At 32.5% G+C, this 15,299-nt stretch overlaps 2 protein-coding genes across 4 annotated transcripts in view; both read right to left on the bottom strand.

Annotated features, from left to right (window-relative positions):
* The window catches only part of LOC142334674 (ubiquitin-fold modifier 1), a 286,602-nt gene that overhangs the window by 246,574 nt on the left and 24,729 nt on the right, over positions 1-15,299 (bottom strand). The gene's annotated exons all lie outside the window — the stretch shown is intronic.
* Positions 1,892-15,299, bottom strand: part of LOC142334673 (zinc metalloproteinase-disintegrin-like batroxstatin-1) — a 130,028-nt gene continuing 116,620 nt past the window's right edge. For all 3 annotated transcript variants that reach the window (XM_075382891.1, XM_075382892.1, XM_075382893.1), the window contains 7 exons: positions 11,958-12,056; positions 9,960-10,091; positions 8,821-8,993; positions 5,921-6,109; positions 3,426-3,615; positions 2,949-3,033; positions 1,892-2,455 (listed from right to left, as the gene is read on the bottom strand). In XM_075382891.1, the coding sequence (XP_075239006.1) occupies positions 2,181-2,455; positions 2,949-3,033; positions 3,426-3,615; positions 5,921-6,109; positions 8,821-8,993; positions 9,960-10,091; positions 11,958-12,056 (1,143 nt within the window). In that variant the 3' untranslated portion in view covers positions 1,892-2,180. The remainder of the gene's footprint in view (positions 2,456-2,948; positions 3,034-3,425; positions 3,616-5,920; positions 6,110-8,820; positions 8,994-9,959; positions 10,092-11,957; positions 12,057-15,299) is intronic.

Below are 15,299 nucleotides of genomic sequence, written 5' to 3'. Positions count from 1 at the left end.
TTCAATTAATTAATCACAAATGAGTGAGAAATAGAAAATGCGAAAATTTCCTCAATTGTTAGTGTATCCATTTAAAAAATTCAGAAACCAACAATTTGAACAAATGGAATAATCTCTCAATAAGGGGCCAATTATAGTTCCAAAAACAGAATGAGAGACCAGAAGAACAACAAAATCAAATAAAACAAAAATTACCAAATAAGACCAAATTTAATGTCTATCTATGTTTTAAAAACCAAAATGACGAAGAAAAAATAGCATCAGACAAAACCTTTAAAAAAATACTTTTTCAAGAGCAAAATACGGGACTTGTTGCTATTGAAAAATTATCAAGTAGAGAAAAAAAAACAAAAAGGTCAAAGTCAAAATTTATAATTACAGTTTTTGACAACAATTGAATACAAAGTCATTTAAACTGCCAGCTATCGAGTGTACTGTTTGATTAGTTCGTTTTATGTTTCTACAGGAAGCCATTGATACCTGTCATTCTCTTGAAAACCATACGACTACAAAAAAATAAAAACAGTAAAAAACAGAACAGATGTTTAATGTTATGAGAAACCGGCCTTTGACGAAGCCGTTAAAATCTTAAACTATCAAGTAAAAAAATTGGAATAAAATCTATTGAGCGTTCTGTCATAGTCAATAATGTAATAGGCGACTTGGCAAGTAATTTAAAAAGTGATCAGAAAAGCAAAAAAAACCTATGAAATGGGAAATTGCCTAATATCAATATAAAAATTATGCAATTTATTAGTATCAAAAAACCATTTTTTAAAAAAAGGGCAAAAAAACTAAAGTCTAATTCACTTCAAACAAGGAGCGACTTCTTTTTGCGGAGACGATTCGTTAAGTGGCAGAAGTAGGATGAAAAGTGAAAACAACGATAAGCTGTCAACAGAAACGATGCTAAATAGAATAACTTTTAACAACCTAAGTAGCCAAATGGTCCTGTAATTAGTGCGACTGAGTCAAAAGACAACAAAATAACATTAAATACAGGCAGATATAAAAATTTCAACCACAGTTTTAGGCAGAAAATATTGAAGTCTGAAAAGCATAAGTTTTCATTGAATAATGATGTTCATTGGCACGTATAATTCATCTGTTAATAAATGGGCTTTAATTTGAACTCATTATGTTCTGTAATCAACGTGAAAAAAAGCAGAAAAAGTAAAATCAATTTTTAAAAAAAGCTCCTAGCCACACCACAATCTGAAGAACTTCCACGATTAGTCCAAAACTAATCTTGCTAGTGTTGCTTTTCCATTAAAACAATTAATTTTTCCAAATATCAAAAATAGTGGGCTTATGAAACCTATTTCTTGCTAATTTCAATAAAACCGTTAGAAATTTGAAAAATGCTGATTTGTCAAAAATTTGGCCTAATTTTACATAATAGTTTGTTTATGAAACTTATTTCTTTCCATTTTTCAAGAGAGAACAAAAAAATGAAAAAGCTGTTTTGTCAAATGCTGAGCCAAATTTTACCCAAAAATTTTGGTTCAAACAACTCAGCAACTCTCTTTTATCTATGACGAAAAACCAATACGAGAGTATTTAACATTTTCATCATATATCTAGCAAAATTAGGCAGAATTCTAGCTTCAATTACGAAAACTTTGAACAAAACAACGGAATCGTGGCTAACGTTCACAAAATTTTACACCACAATCTGCTCAAAAAAAGCATTTGAAAAAAAATAAAAATCTTTACTATTTGATATTCTAAGCCTGACAAGCTTTCTGGTGATACCACTCCCAACTCTGTACGATGAATATATCGATCCGCGAAAACTCGTTGAACAAAAAACCATTTGAGCATATAGTTCATCCCGGACTAATGTATAAAATGATAAAATGATATTTACGAATTTGACTGTAGAAAAGAATCAGGACACAAATGATTGAATTCACAATGCTTAGAGGTAATAGAAACTCTTGCCAAAAATAAATGAAAATTCACAATTTCTTACAAAATAGCACCATTTGATAAAGGCATGAACTTAGATTAACAGGAGCAGGAATACAGAAATTATTGCATCATTGCGACATTCTTCGAATTTAGAGATTATCACCGCAACCGATAAAGTAAAAATATACATTCATTCTCAACATGAAAAATGGAAGAAAGGTTTAGCTATGAAAATAGAAACAACGACATTGTAAAAAACATGATGATTATGATGAGAGCAAATATGAAATGAACGAAACAAGCAGAGTTATGTGGTACAATCTGAAGTTATGGGCACAGAATGACTGATTTTCAGGAGTTCCGACTTCTGAAATCTCGATTTTGATTCCTGTGGGGTTTGTTTCTGAGTTGTCGCGCACGACCTTGTTGGGTTCTTCCTGTTCATTGCTGTAAGTGAAGCCATCGCTCCACTCGCCCATATTGGCATGCATTCTGAATTTATCAGCTGGGGTGCTTGGGTCGTCTTTGGGAATTTGAGTATCTGAAGAACATTAGAAGAATACCCCAATGTCGAATGTGTTCGGCCATGGGTTTCCATTTCTTTGTAATCATATTACATTGCAACGTGTCAATTGGAAAAAGCAAAGAAAGCCTAATTAGTAAACTATTGCATAAAAGGCACTCGCATCACTACAAACGCGGATTAAAAAGACAAATTGTGAACTATCTTTTGTGAACTTTCATCTGACTCTTAAGAGAATTTGATTTCTCGTTTCTTAAAAACTTAATATATAATTTTGAAAATAATTTCAGGCTAATTGAAACTTTTGTCTCTGTTGCACCAAAACCTCAAACTAACTGAACGTAATCAAGGATTCTTCATGATGCCATGCACATCATACACCATTTCTGTCATTATCGTTGCACGATTACCAGGATTTTTGTAAGGCCAGCAGGGGAAGGGGGTTACGCTTCAGCTCTATCGACATTAAGGGCGTGAAATGATTAAATGATTAAATCAAGTGTCAACGTACCCCTGAGGTATTTTTCATCTGGAAGAGAACAATCGGATCCCGTCCAGCCATGGTCACACACACAAAGACGTTTGTTACTACAGAACTGAAAAAAATTAAGCAGTTTTATCTTCGAGTTTCTTTTCAAAAAAAAAACTCAAAAAATAAGTAATAGGAAATAAACGAGCATGCCAGAAAATGAATTTGGAAAACGATCTGAAGATAGTGGTTATTTATCTTTTGAAAAAAAATATCCACTAAAAATTTTGATGAGGCTTATATAACATTAGGCAAAATTTTTCTGCACTAAGACATAACTGCTAGAAATATAAGTAAAACAACAGGTCATCGTATTTGTCAGGTTTTTAGAGTAATATTATTTGGTCTCACGCGATTGACAAACACTTTTATCACAATTTCTTTTTAAAAAGTTTTACTTTGATTAAATGTGACATTTAATTTTGACATAAGCAAGGGAATTTGTGTGCCAATGCGTACCCCGTGCCTGGAGCAGAAGTGGCCAGTAGACCTATCATAGCCTGGACAAATGAAGTAGCGCCTTGTGTCGGTGGCAGCCCTCAAATCCATGCACTGGCTGTCGCGACTGCAGACCCTGTTGGATCCACACTTGGTGCCAGGGGCCACGTAGCCCAGGTCTGTCCCGTCATCCAGGACCACACTCGCACTCCTACATAAACTGAGTTTCATCATATCACACTAAAAATGTGGCACTGTCAGATTATCAGATTATGATTACTTAATTCAATTGAGATCTGATAATTCGTAGTTGTTACCTGTAAATTTCAAGTACAGTATCATTGTTTGTGGTAAATACTTTGAGCTACATAAAGTCCAAACGGGATATCAGTTCCATCTCCTCCACATAAAAAATCTGCTTGATGATTTTAAACCTGGGTTTGCAAGAATTCATAACTAGCAAGAATCTTACAAGAATTTGAATTAAATTCAAAGGGTAATTTGTTTTTCTCCGAAATTAGCAATTCAGCTTCGAAAGTTTCATGGATTTGAACAACCAAAATTTATACCGAGTACCAATTAACTAGCAAAACATATTTCCGAATTGAATTGCATGCATATTGTATTGGTAAGTTCATTTATAGTGAATTTTCTCACTCAAAAGTTTCGACAAAAATTGTTATGGCAGAATTTGGTTGCAGCGTTACTAGTGTCATTACGGGGGGGGTGTCATTTGGTTTTAGCATTACGAGAGTCGGTATCGCTTCAAAGCATACTTTTTAAAGAGAAGAGAACTGTACCCTCAGATAAGTCTAAGACACTTTTATCAGCATTGGTTACTAAAAAGAGGGATTATTTTGCAATTATGTAAAATCTAATTGCGCAATTAAACGTAACGCTCTTCCGCAAAAAATATTTTGAGGAGGAAAGTAGATTCTTCCACTTTTCAGCTTCCAGTGACTGAAATTTCCGCACAGGGCACCACTCGTTCATCCGCACCGCAACGATTTTAAGTAAGTTTGTCACTTACGATGTATTGCGATAGGAAAAGTGCATGGCTACAAAAATGAGTTCATTTTCTCGAAAATTTGATACCGGTATGCGGTCGTAATGTAGAGGTTTCTCAAGCTGAAGTAACTTTTGTTTTTCAATTGAAATTTGGAAAAAAAGTAACAGCGTTGTCTAGCAAATATTCAATTCCTGCTTTACAAGCGAACACTCAATTTGTTCATCTTTCTGCAATTAAAACTTCTTTTTTAGTAAACCATGCAATGAGTAATAAACTGAAATCGGAGTCGGATTTTATGAGTTTCGAGTATTTTGCCACTGAAACTGACGAGAAACCTGAAATTTTGTGACACATTCTGACAAATCGTCTAGAGAATAAAATTTCATGATTTTGTTTAACTTAATTTTTGAATGGTTTCCGCTTGTACCGTTTTATCCTAAATTTTGATAAAGCACCTTTTCATATCGGAAAAAAATAATAAAATTTTATAAAACTGGATGACAAAAGACCTGTTTAAATGATTGGAGAATTTTTTCAAGTAAGATCTTAAAAGTTTTAAATTTTTCATCGGCAAGGTTATGCGCTCCCTGATACAACCTCTGTCCGACATTTTTATACTATTTTTAATAATCGTTTGGAGGTATAATTTTATTGTGTAAAATCTCAAAAATTAAGAAAACTTAATTTTGAAAAAAAACTTTATTTTGGTTATACAGAAATATTTTTACTTAATTAGAGAGATCGCAGTAAAACTTTTGTTCTTCAAGCAAATTTATATCGCTCTTGATTAGATAAAATCACATAAGCTCTCCCGAAGATAGTTAGTTTACAGTAGCAAAAAATGAGCTGTTAAGAATATAGGTTTTTACTTTTGGAAGTATTAACTGAAACAAACTACCACCTGTAGCACTAAAAAGTAGCACATCGACCTTCGAAACTAAATTTTCGATAGGCTGTTTAAAATAATGAATTGCTCTAGAGCTAAGAAACAAATTGTTTGAGAATAGTTAATGACCATAAGTATTATTTTACAATTTGATACAATGATATAGCTACAATTTTACATAAATTTTCTTATAAACAAATTAACTACATGACTATTTTTGACATTTTAAAAAAATACAATTGTTACTTTTTTAAGAAAAATGTGAAAGTATCCGCCACCTAACTGTGCTATAATAAACTCAATATAATTTTTGTGCATATAAAATTGTTTTGCAAGACTTTACAGGATTAAAAGCCTCTTCAATTGGAAGTTCAGAGAACTTCATTTTCTAATGGCAGTTAAATATGAAAAATTTCTGATAAAAACTTACATGATAAACCTTACTGAATCACAGAGGATGAAAAGTAACCTAAAATCTCAGATTTTCGCTCGAATTGATATCTTCTCACGAGTTTCTTCTAACTGTTTGTTATTTGATATATTTGAAGTTCCTTTGTATGATGTCCTCATATAGTGAAAAAATGTCCTAATAATTTCAGCAACAGTTTATTTTGAACTCACGAGCATTTGTCGTTGATGCCTTGGTGGGAATTAAGACGGCTGTTTGCGCCAGAAGAGAAGGCGAAGGCAGATGAGGAGGAGGAATCGGAGGAAGTGTCGAAGGCGTTGAAACGGAATCTCCTCACTCGTTCCACCCTCACTGAGGTAGAGAGGGACCCGTTGCACTGCAGCATACCACAATGCACGTTGCTGAAAAAAGCGTAACTTCTGAAAATACTCAGCAAAATTTTTTTCACCCAAAAACATTGAGCAAATAATTGGAGAAAGAAACAGATAAAAAACACGACAAATTTCACAAATTTGAAAAAATGCTACTCGCTTTGCAACATTACACCCAAAAAGAAAAATATATTGGACCCAAATTTTTGCCAATTGCTTTTGCAAACTTTTTGCTAGTTCGTTCTGTTTGAACTCTGTTTAGTCGATTGTTGCACTCGAACGTGTGCACCAATTTTAACCTGTTATTCTATGTTAGTTATTGTTCCCTGTTATTCCTTGTTCTCCAAGACCTCATTTTTCTAACCAAGTATATGTTGAACAATTAAAACATCTTGTCAAGCTATCTCAAGCTTATCTTATGCAAACATGCATTAGTTGTTCCCTCTTTGAACCTGACATTGTCTGATGGTTAGATAGCAGCACTAAAGTCATACAGACTCAATAATTAATATTCCGCTCTTTTTTGAAAACTTTCCTGATGATTTTAAGAAAAAACTTATCCAGTATAAATTAATGAATATTGTACGGATAAAACTCCGCTAGATAATCTTTGGAAACAAGATTTTTAAATTTTCAGTTTTGTGATTACAGAAGTTTCACTCACTTAAGAAAGCTGTCCTTCTAAGTTCTCTATCAAAGAACGGTTATATTTCTGCAGTAAATGTCCATGGAGTTTCTTTAAATTAATTAATGTTGAGAAAACATTAATTTTATGAATAGTGATTAGAACAGTCATGGATATTGATATTGAATATTTAACCTATTAAACCGTACAAAATAGTTCTTATCACGCATAAAAAGATGAGTTCATTGAATCTGTATGTAAGTTGGCATTGTTTATAAAAATCGAACAAAAATCAGCGAGCAAAACTTATGAGTGCTGATACCTTAAAGAACAAAAAAAGTTCCCGCGTATCTTCTGTTTAATGAAAATGTCATTTAGAAAAGAAAATTTAGTGAACCATCTGCTCCTTTATGTGTTTTTGTCTTTTCATTTATGCGAAATAGTTTTGTAGAGCAGATAAACTATTTTAAATAACATTAACCAACAAACACTAGACAACAACCTTAGTTCCCAAATTGAAATTGGAAAGCAATTATTTGCAAGATTGGGGATTGTGTTTGAGGATCAATTTCGACACAACTACATGTTCTGTCAGACGTTTAGTTTTCATAACAGAGACCATCCTGTTTTTTTATTAGTTTCGGCAAATTTTTCTGTATAAACTATTTACCCTGACTTGTCTACTATTCAAGCAATTATCTTTCATACTTCTGATTGACTTCCACTGCTCGTTGAATTCCATAGAAAAACTATGTGCAATTAATAATTCATCAATTTAACTCTATTTGAAATGCACATAATCCTTAGAGTCTCAGTAAACAGTTTGGTTTATTACTCGGGTCAATAATCATACAATTTTCTCTGGCTACGTAGCAGGTCATATATGATTATTATTACCAATACTAGGCCATAAATTAATTGTATGATATCTTAGTAGTCATGCAAAGACCATATATGATTTTCTAAAAGACATACACGAGTCAGAAAATTACTTGACAGCCAAAAAAATGTCACATTTTTTGATTTTCAGCAAAGTCGACAAATTTTTTTGAAAAACACAAGGTCATATATGAACCCTAACAATTGCCAAAAACTTCTATTTGTTTTTTTCTTATTTCAGCTCCATGTATGACTATTTGGGTGCACTGAAACAATAACTTTTTCATGGTTCTTGGTTATTATAATAAGAACGCATATGATTTCTGGGTAATCATAGAAAAATCAAAAATAAATTCTTGGTAATGATACTAGGATCATATATATTTTTTGGTTTCATACAAAGAGATCGTAATAAGAGATCAAATATGAAAAGTGTACCCGTGAATGAAATCAAAAAACTTCAACACAGGACCCACTGCTGTTTGAATTTGATTTTTCAAAAGCTCTATAATTGACTTTCTAACCTTTCCTTGATTCGCTTTCTAATGTATCATAGCATTTCTCTTATATAACATCGGATCCATAAAAACCAGCCATGAGCAGCAGCTAACTACATTCCATACTTACTTAGTTCTACCTTGTTTTTTTAGACCAAATCGGTCAAAATCGATCTGCCATTCTCATTTTCAATTCCTTTTCATGCTTGCTGGTTGCTACCTTGTTTTCGAGCAGGCGTTAGGTTATTCATGAAAATTTGAGCTCGTCAAACAACAGATTTTAGTTTAAGCTCTCGGGCACGCTCACTTCATTTTTTTTCGCGTTAACGAATAGCTGCTGGCTCGTTTACGATCTGACGCAATTCCGTTAATGGTCAAAATTTAGGAAAACATTGACTATAGGCTCATCTGTGAAACAAAAAACGCATTTTGGCCAATTTTTTTTTAGTTTTCTGATCATTAGATCGCTCCTCGGCTTGGATTGAGTGGGAGTCAATACAAAACAGCTCTCGATATAGTCATTTAAAACGCTGAATGTTAAAAGCATGAGAAAAAAAGTGTAGATAGCTAGCTAACAGAACAAAGAATGGAACAAATTCAGGAAAAGTCGTCCTTGACTTTATAATGAAGGATAATATCAAACTGGGAGGAAGAAATATGAAAAAATATTAATGAGCAAAATTGTGTGTCTAAACACAAAACATCAAAAATGTATGCTCTGGACTTCAATAATTTCTTACTGTCGGTAGCAGGGTCTAAAGTTGCCAGAGCCCAAGTCTCCGCAGTTTCCATAGGAGGATCCAGCTGAGTTCAAATTTGTGTAGCACTGGTCCACTCCTGATTTGCTCTGGATTCCATAGAGTAACTGGCACTGGTGATCTCTTGTGAGACACTCCCCATTGTAACAGAAGTCCTGAAACAAATTAACAGTGATACAATAAGGAAAATGTAGGAATTCAGGCGATAATTAAAAGAGTTATTTCTGAACTTTTAACTTTGGAACGCTTGCCTTATGATTATTTTAAATATCTGGGTTTATTGATCTAATGAATTTCTGTGTAATATCTGGAAAAATATTGCAGATGTGTTTTCTTTGCAGACACTTTCACAATAGGACTGAAACAACAGTTTGAAAGCGGTCGGATAATTTAATATTTTAATCCAATACGTTTTGGATCGAACAATAGAACAAGCATTTATAGAACAAGAAGCAACTATTATTATCCTAATTTCGCTTCAAGGAAACGCTACGGTGTTGAATGAAGGTGAAAAGCTTTCTACCACGAAGGCAAAAGGTGTCTGATATCAAATGTTTGAATCTCATCATAGTGAAGTTTTTCTGGCCTTAAGTAAAACTTTTAATATCCCTTCTAACTTTGTATATTTGATCAAATCTTTAAAAGAATATCTAAAAAGCGTTTCCATAAACAGTTTTGGTGTTTGTGAATTTTCTTAAATTGCAGTATCTCTCCTTATGAGTTTTAATTTACACGCCTTCTCTTTCAGTGTACAATTAAGTTTTTAAATGCCGATATCATTAATAAACTTCTCATGTTGAGCTTTCAGAACTGGCCTCAATTTGATGAACGTTCTCAATTGAGTCTTAAAAATTTTCAAATTTCATGAATTTGGATTTTATTTTCTTTACTAAATCACACAGTTATTATGATACTAACTTTTACTTATTATGAACGTTATTTTTAGGTCACGAATTATATTTTACTTAAAAATATTTGCCAATTTGTTCGAAGTTATGGTGCCCAATTTTAGAGCAAGGTTTAGGGTTCAATCATAGAAATGAAACTCAATGAGACAAACAAAACTAAATGGTTCACATGTGGCTAGTTGTTAATAAAATTTTCTGGTAATTATTATTTACCTGTTCTAGATTGCAGGGAGTGGCGTCTATTTTGTATATATTTGAGGGACACTGACTAGAGTAACCGTCACATCTCTCTGCCACGTCACAGTCCCCCATTTGTTCACGACACACTGTCCCATTCATTCTCAGCTACAGGATAGACAAACAAACATAAACTGCTTTTACAACCAATACACGAAGGTTCCACAAAGTTAGAATTTCTAGTAATAGTTTTTTTTACTTTAATCTATTGTAATCCATTATAATCTATTTTTGACCAGGCTAACGAATTAAAGTTCTGCGACAAAGATATGGTTTACAGATATGTCATGCGATAGTTTCTAGAAAGCCACTACATTAGGCTGACAGCATTTTTAGTATTCCCGCAAAATCGAAGTTCCCCCAAAACTAAGATATTAATCTTGAAATTTTCCATTTCTTACATGCATTTTACTTCAATAGTATTTGGGTTCAAAATAGGTGGCATTATTCGTATCGGATAAGAATGTAAGAATGGCGAAATATTAATTGTTCCGACCCCTCTTGAGAGGGGAAAAACTATATACTCAAATGGGTTTTTTTTGTTCAGACAATTTTGGCCGATCGATATATTCATCGTACAGAGTTGAGACTAGTATCATTAGAAAGCTCGTCCAGCGTAGAATATGGAATTCAAAAGAATTTTTTGATTTTTGTTTGTTACTGGGAGTTATCGAGGTTTTAAACTTTTGAGAAAAGAAAGTTTTCTAAATGGACATAAAGTTTTGGATGTAATTAATGTTTGTTGTTATTGTTGTTCGTCTTGACTTGATTTCTTAATAATGACTGATGATCTCATGAATCTAATGCGGCATTTTTCACTCCACTGAGTTATTTGCGTTGGAGGCGATCTTTGTTCATATACATTTTATTTTAAAAAACTTGAGTTTTTGGGGTTTTCTATCTGTTCCTCATCTGGTACACATTTATCCAAAAAATGTGGATGAGCGGGGTTGGAACTTAATGAGCAAACGCACATTACCGAGCCTTGTTGTTAATTTTGTAATCAATTATTGCACTGTAAAAAAATATACTTTTCCATCCTTTTGGATCAACTGAGCACTGAGGGTTCATGGAAACAACGACAATTGAAATAGAAAGGAGTTAAGGCTGATTAATACTAGTACATACTACTAGTAAATTTGGCTAGGTTAAATTTCAGCATTTTCAATAATTTCTAGTCTTAGCATTTAAGAATTAAAAAGACAAATGTAAAGTTAGCATTTACGTATAACATAGCTCAACGTTACATATTTTGAAGTTACATATTTACGTAGAATCACCCCGCATTTCTGGTCTATTAGGAAAAATTCTTTGCACAGTAACATAACGTTTTAATTGAATTTTGAGGAAATGAAGAGATTGTCACTTCTATTTACAATATAACCTTAAAACAAGCTTTCAAAAACGGTGATATATAAAAGAGAGTATTATCTTTGTATGACTACTAAGAAATCATACAAATATTATTATTATTTGTATCAAAGAAATCATAAAAATAATAATATGACCTGGTTATTACAGGGAATTTTGAAATCATTTTTACTTCCTTTAACTAACGGTTGCTAAAGCTAATTATGGATTTATTTGTTCTTTTTCAAAGTCTCTTTTAGTTTTTTCAATGCGTTGCATCATAATTTTTTGTACGATCCTTTTATGTCTTATAAAAAATCATACAAATCATATATGATTACCAAGAATTTTTTCAAAAAAGTATGGCTGCATGGACTGAGTTTTCTGGTATCAGTAGCTTAGGGCGTAATGATCTATCATTTTAGAGTTAAGTTTTATTATTTTTATGATCCTTGTATGACTTCTAAGAATTCAAGTCATATATGACCTATTATGATTACTAGGAATCAGATAAAACCCAGTATGAGTACTAAAAAACTTTGTATGATTAACACTGGGAGCAAAATGTAATATTTAAACATTGGTTAGTAAGATTCAGGACGTGCGTTTTGAGATATTGCTTACTCTACATTGAGAAGAACAGCATTCCCCACTGCCACACTGCGCATTGTTGATCAGTGCACAATTGGAGCAACAGGACGAATGGCCGGACAGCGCACATTCCTGAAGAAATACATATACTCTGGCATAATTTTATTCTTAATAATAATAATTAATTTATTCTTCTACCGACTTACTATACTTCCGAAAACTGTTTGATAGCTTCATATGCATATGTACTACGCAAAAGGGCTCGTAGACAATGATCCGAACTCTTGCATTTGTTGTAGACTCTTGAGACTCTTCTCCAACCGCAGAGAAGAACAGACGGTATTGTCAAAAATTTCAGAAAAAAATTATCCGCGAGTAAAAAGTATCCAAACTCATCCAAACGAAATAAATATCTAGAATAGGTTTCTGTAACACACTAAAAACTCCCTATTAAGCAGTCCTAAGATATCTCTTGACGACAACAAAACTATATCTTCGAGGACAAGGTTTATCGTGCAAAATTAATCTTGCATGAATCTTGCAATATTAAATTTTGGACATGTAAAATCAGGATCCAATTTTTACGTTTAAACAGAGAATACAAAGTTGAATATTTGGCCCAATATAACAAACATACTTCATTTTGAACTCCGTCAATGTCTGCAAGGTCTTATCAATTTTTACATTGAGGAAATTACAAACATACTGAAAATTTCACCAATTAAGAATAAAATCATTTTCAACGAAGCGTTCTGCCTCGCTATTTGTTACAAATTAATCGGATTCAATGACTGATGGTCATTGACTAAAAAACACTGGCTGAATGAATATTCTTTTAAAAAGGTACGTTTGAATTTCACGTTGCCTGAAAGTTTGAACGAATTATTTCGATATTGCCTGAAATTTCGATTCAACATTAAAAAGTAGTGAAACACAACTAAATGGTAAAAATCAGATGGTCCTATCACAAACAGAAGCCATAAATAAAGAAAATGGAAATGAACAAAGCACGCAAGTGCTGCAAAATTCCTGATACAACCAGTTTTAAGACCAAACAGGAAAACAGGTATTAATGACACAAAATTCGGCAGACCAATGTTACCAAAAATCGGAAGACAATGACTTTTTCCTGAAGCCCATCAGCAGACTATGAAATCGTGATAAAATTGGATTGGATAAAAATCCATCACAGAGTGAATTTCATTTTCGATGCTACAGTGAAGTAACTTTTTATCAAAATCTAAACGCTAAATATATTAATCACCAATAGTGGTGATCAGTTTTCTGTGTCTTGGTTATTGATTTCCATATATGTAATTATCGACATTGAGACCACATTTCAACTCAAATTATTCCGCTGTAAGTCAATACTACGGAAAAATAGTATAAAACGTTTTACGGGAGAAGCCAACAGAAATATCAAAGGGATGAAACTTTTCAAAAATAGTTTGGTAATTGTTGAAATACAATTTTATTTTGATTCAACAATTTTCACAAGGAACTTTTTAATGCATTCGAGACGTTCCACCACAACTTTGATCATGTAAAACTTGTATGCAAAAATAAATTGTGCTAATATAAACATGCATTACTACCAATTTCAAATACTTAAAACGTGATTTTTAATGAAAAACACATAACGTTCAGCAAAAGAACGTAAGAGGAGTTTTCTTTTTTTATCTGATTGGTTGTCAATGTTATTTTATTAAAGAGTTTCTTGCAATAGTTGGTTAACTTGTAAGAAGTTGCATGTTTTTTGCAAAAGATGGTTAACTTGTAAGAACTTACAAGTCAAATGGTAAACTTATAAGAACTTGCAAGTCGAATAACTAACTTGTAAGTTTCTTGCAAGTTCGTTCCGGTTGAGCCCGACTCTAATTAGTTAATTCAATTCAACACTCAGTGATTTACCGTAGAAAGCGCGTGAGAGTTAGTTGCTCAATTTGAATAACAAATTACAATGCAATTTAAGTTAACATAAAATGCTTACTTCTCAATTTTATCAACTCAAGAGGTCCTTTTGCAATTAAACAAGGCGGCTCGTAAATGTGCGTTTGCACATGATGTTCCGACCCGAGCTCATCTACATTTTTTACTTAATTGTCAACCAAAAGAAGAGAAAACAAAAATAGATGTTTGAATTTTAAAAAAATTGCTATTCATAGCAATCATAGATTTCATTCACGTGACATCAATAACTCATCACAATAAGTCTTATGGCAAAGAAAAATACATCAAAACCACGAAATTTTTGACAAAATCCATAGTATCAAAGTCAAAAAATTCTACAGCTTTCAACGGAAGGCATTTAATACCGTAAATTATGCCTTGATGATGTGACGACTAGGATGTTTGTCATTCAAAATTTATCAATAAGACATTACAACAAGTCATTGACTATGAAAACAACAACAAAAACAAGCAAAATCCAAAAATCCGGTAGAAAGTTGAGAGAAGAAAGTGTCGAAGCTATTTAAACCATAAGCTTTTTCCTCTGAAAACTTTTTCAACGATCCATTGATCGTCTTCACTAAGCCAATGGGAGCTATCAATATTAGGATAATGTAATACGATTTCATAAGGAAACAAAATTACTAAAAAAAAATCCAAATATTATAAAAATTATGAAAACTCGTGCACCGGAGTAAAAAAACCAATACTTAGAAGACAAAACCGCTAACTAGATAAATTGTTGCTGATGTAGAAAAAAAAGCGGTTCTGTCAAAAAAATTAAAAATTAAAAAAACGTTTTTAAAGTCTTAACAGCCATTAAACCCAAAAGCTTTCATAGGAATTCAATGAATACGCTCAGCTATGCCACGATGTAATTACAAGGATGTTTATGAAGCCTAGGTAATCAATAAGACATCACAATATGTCTTATGACTATGAAAAAAAACAACAAATACAGGCAAAAACCAAAATTTCTTTTGAAAAATGGGAGAAGAAATTGTTGAAGCCATTTAAACCATATTTTTTTCTCGGAAAGTTTTATCTATGATTCTTTGGACATCTTCACTAAAGGAAGATGTAGCCATCAATATTAGGATGACGTGATAAGATTTCCAAATGAACCAATAAAACGAAATGTCCAAAAAAATTTTAAAAAATTTTGAAATCTTGTGGCATTGAAGACGTATAACCAATAGTTATTTGATAAAGCCGCCAATGAGATTAACTTATGTTGCAATGGTATGGAGGAGTTCAATCCTGTTTTTTACTGAGACGAACTTACAGTTCACAAAAATAAGTTATTGATTTACTAAATTTAAAAAACTTTCGAAAATTTATTTTCAAAGTCTTAACAGCCATTAGCTGTCCACTCACAACACTAGATAATTTCACTTAATGCTCATTAGCAAATCTTTGGCACCT

Source organism: Convolutriloba macropyga, chromosome 2, assembly GCF_964194025.1.
Source record: "Convolutriloba macropyga chromosome 2, txConMacr16.3, whole genome shotgun sequence".
NCBI lineage: Eukaryota > Metazoa > Xenacoelomorpha > Acoela > Convolutidae > Convolutriloba > Convolutriloba macropyga.
The sequence above is the reverse complement of the archived record's forward strand: the minus strand, read 5'-3'. Positions and strand labels throughout refer to the sequence as shown.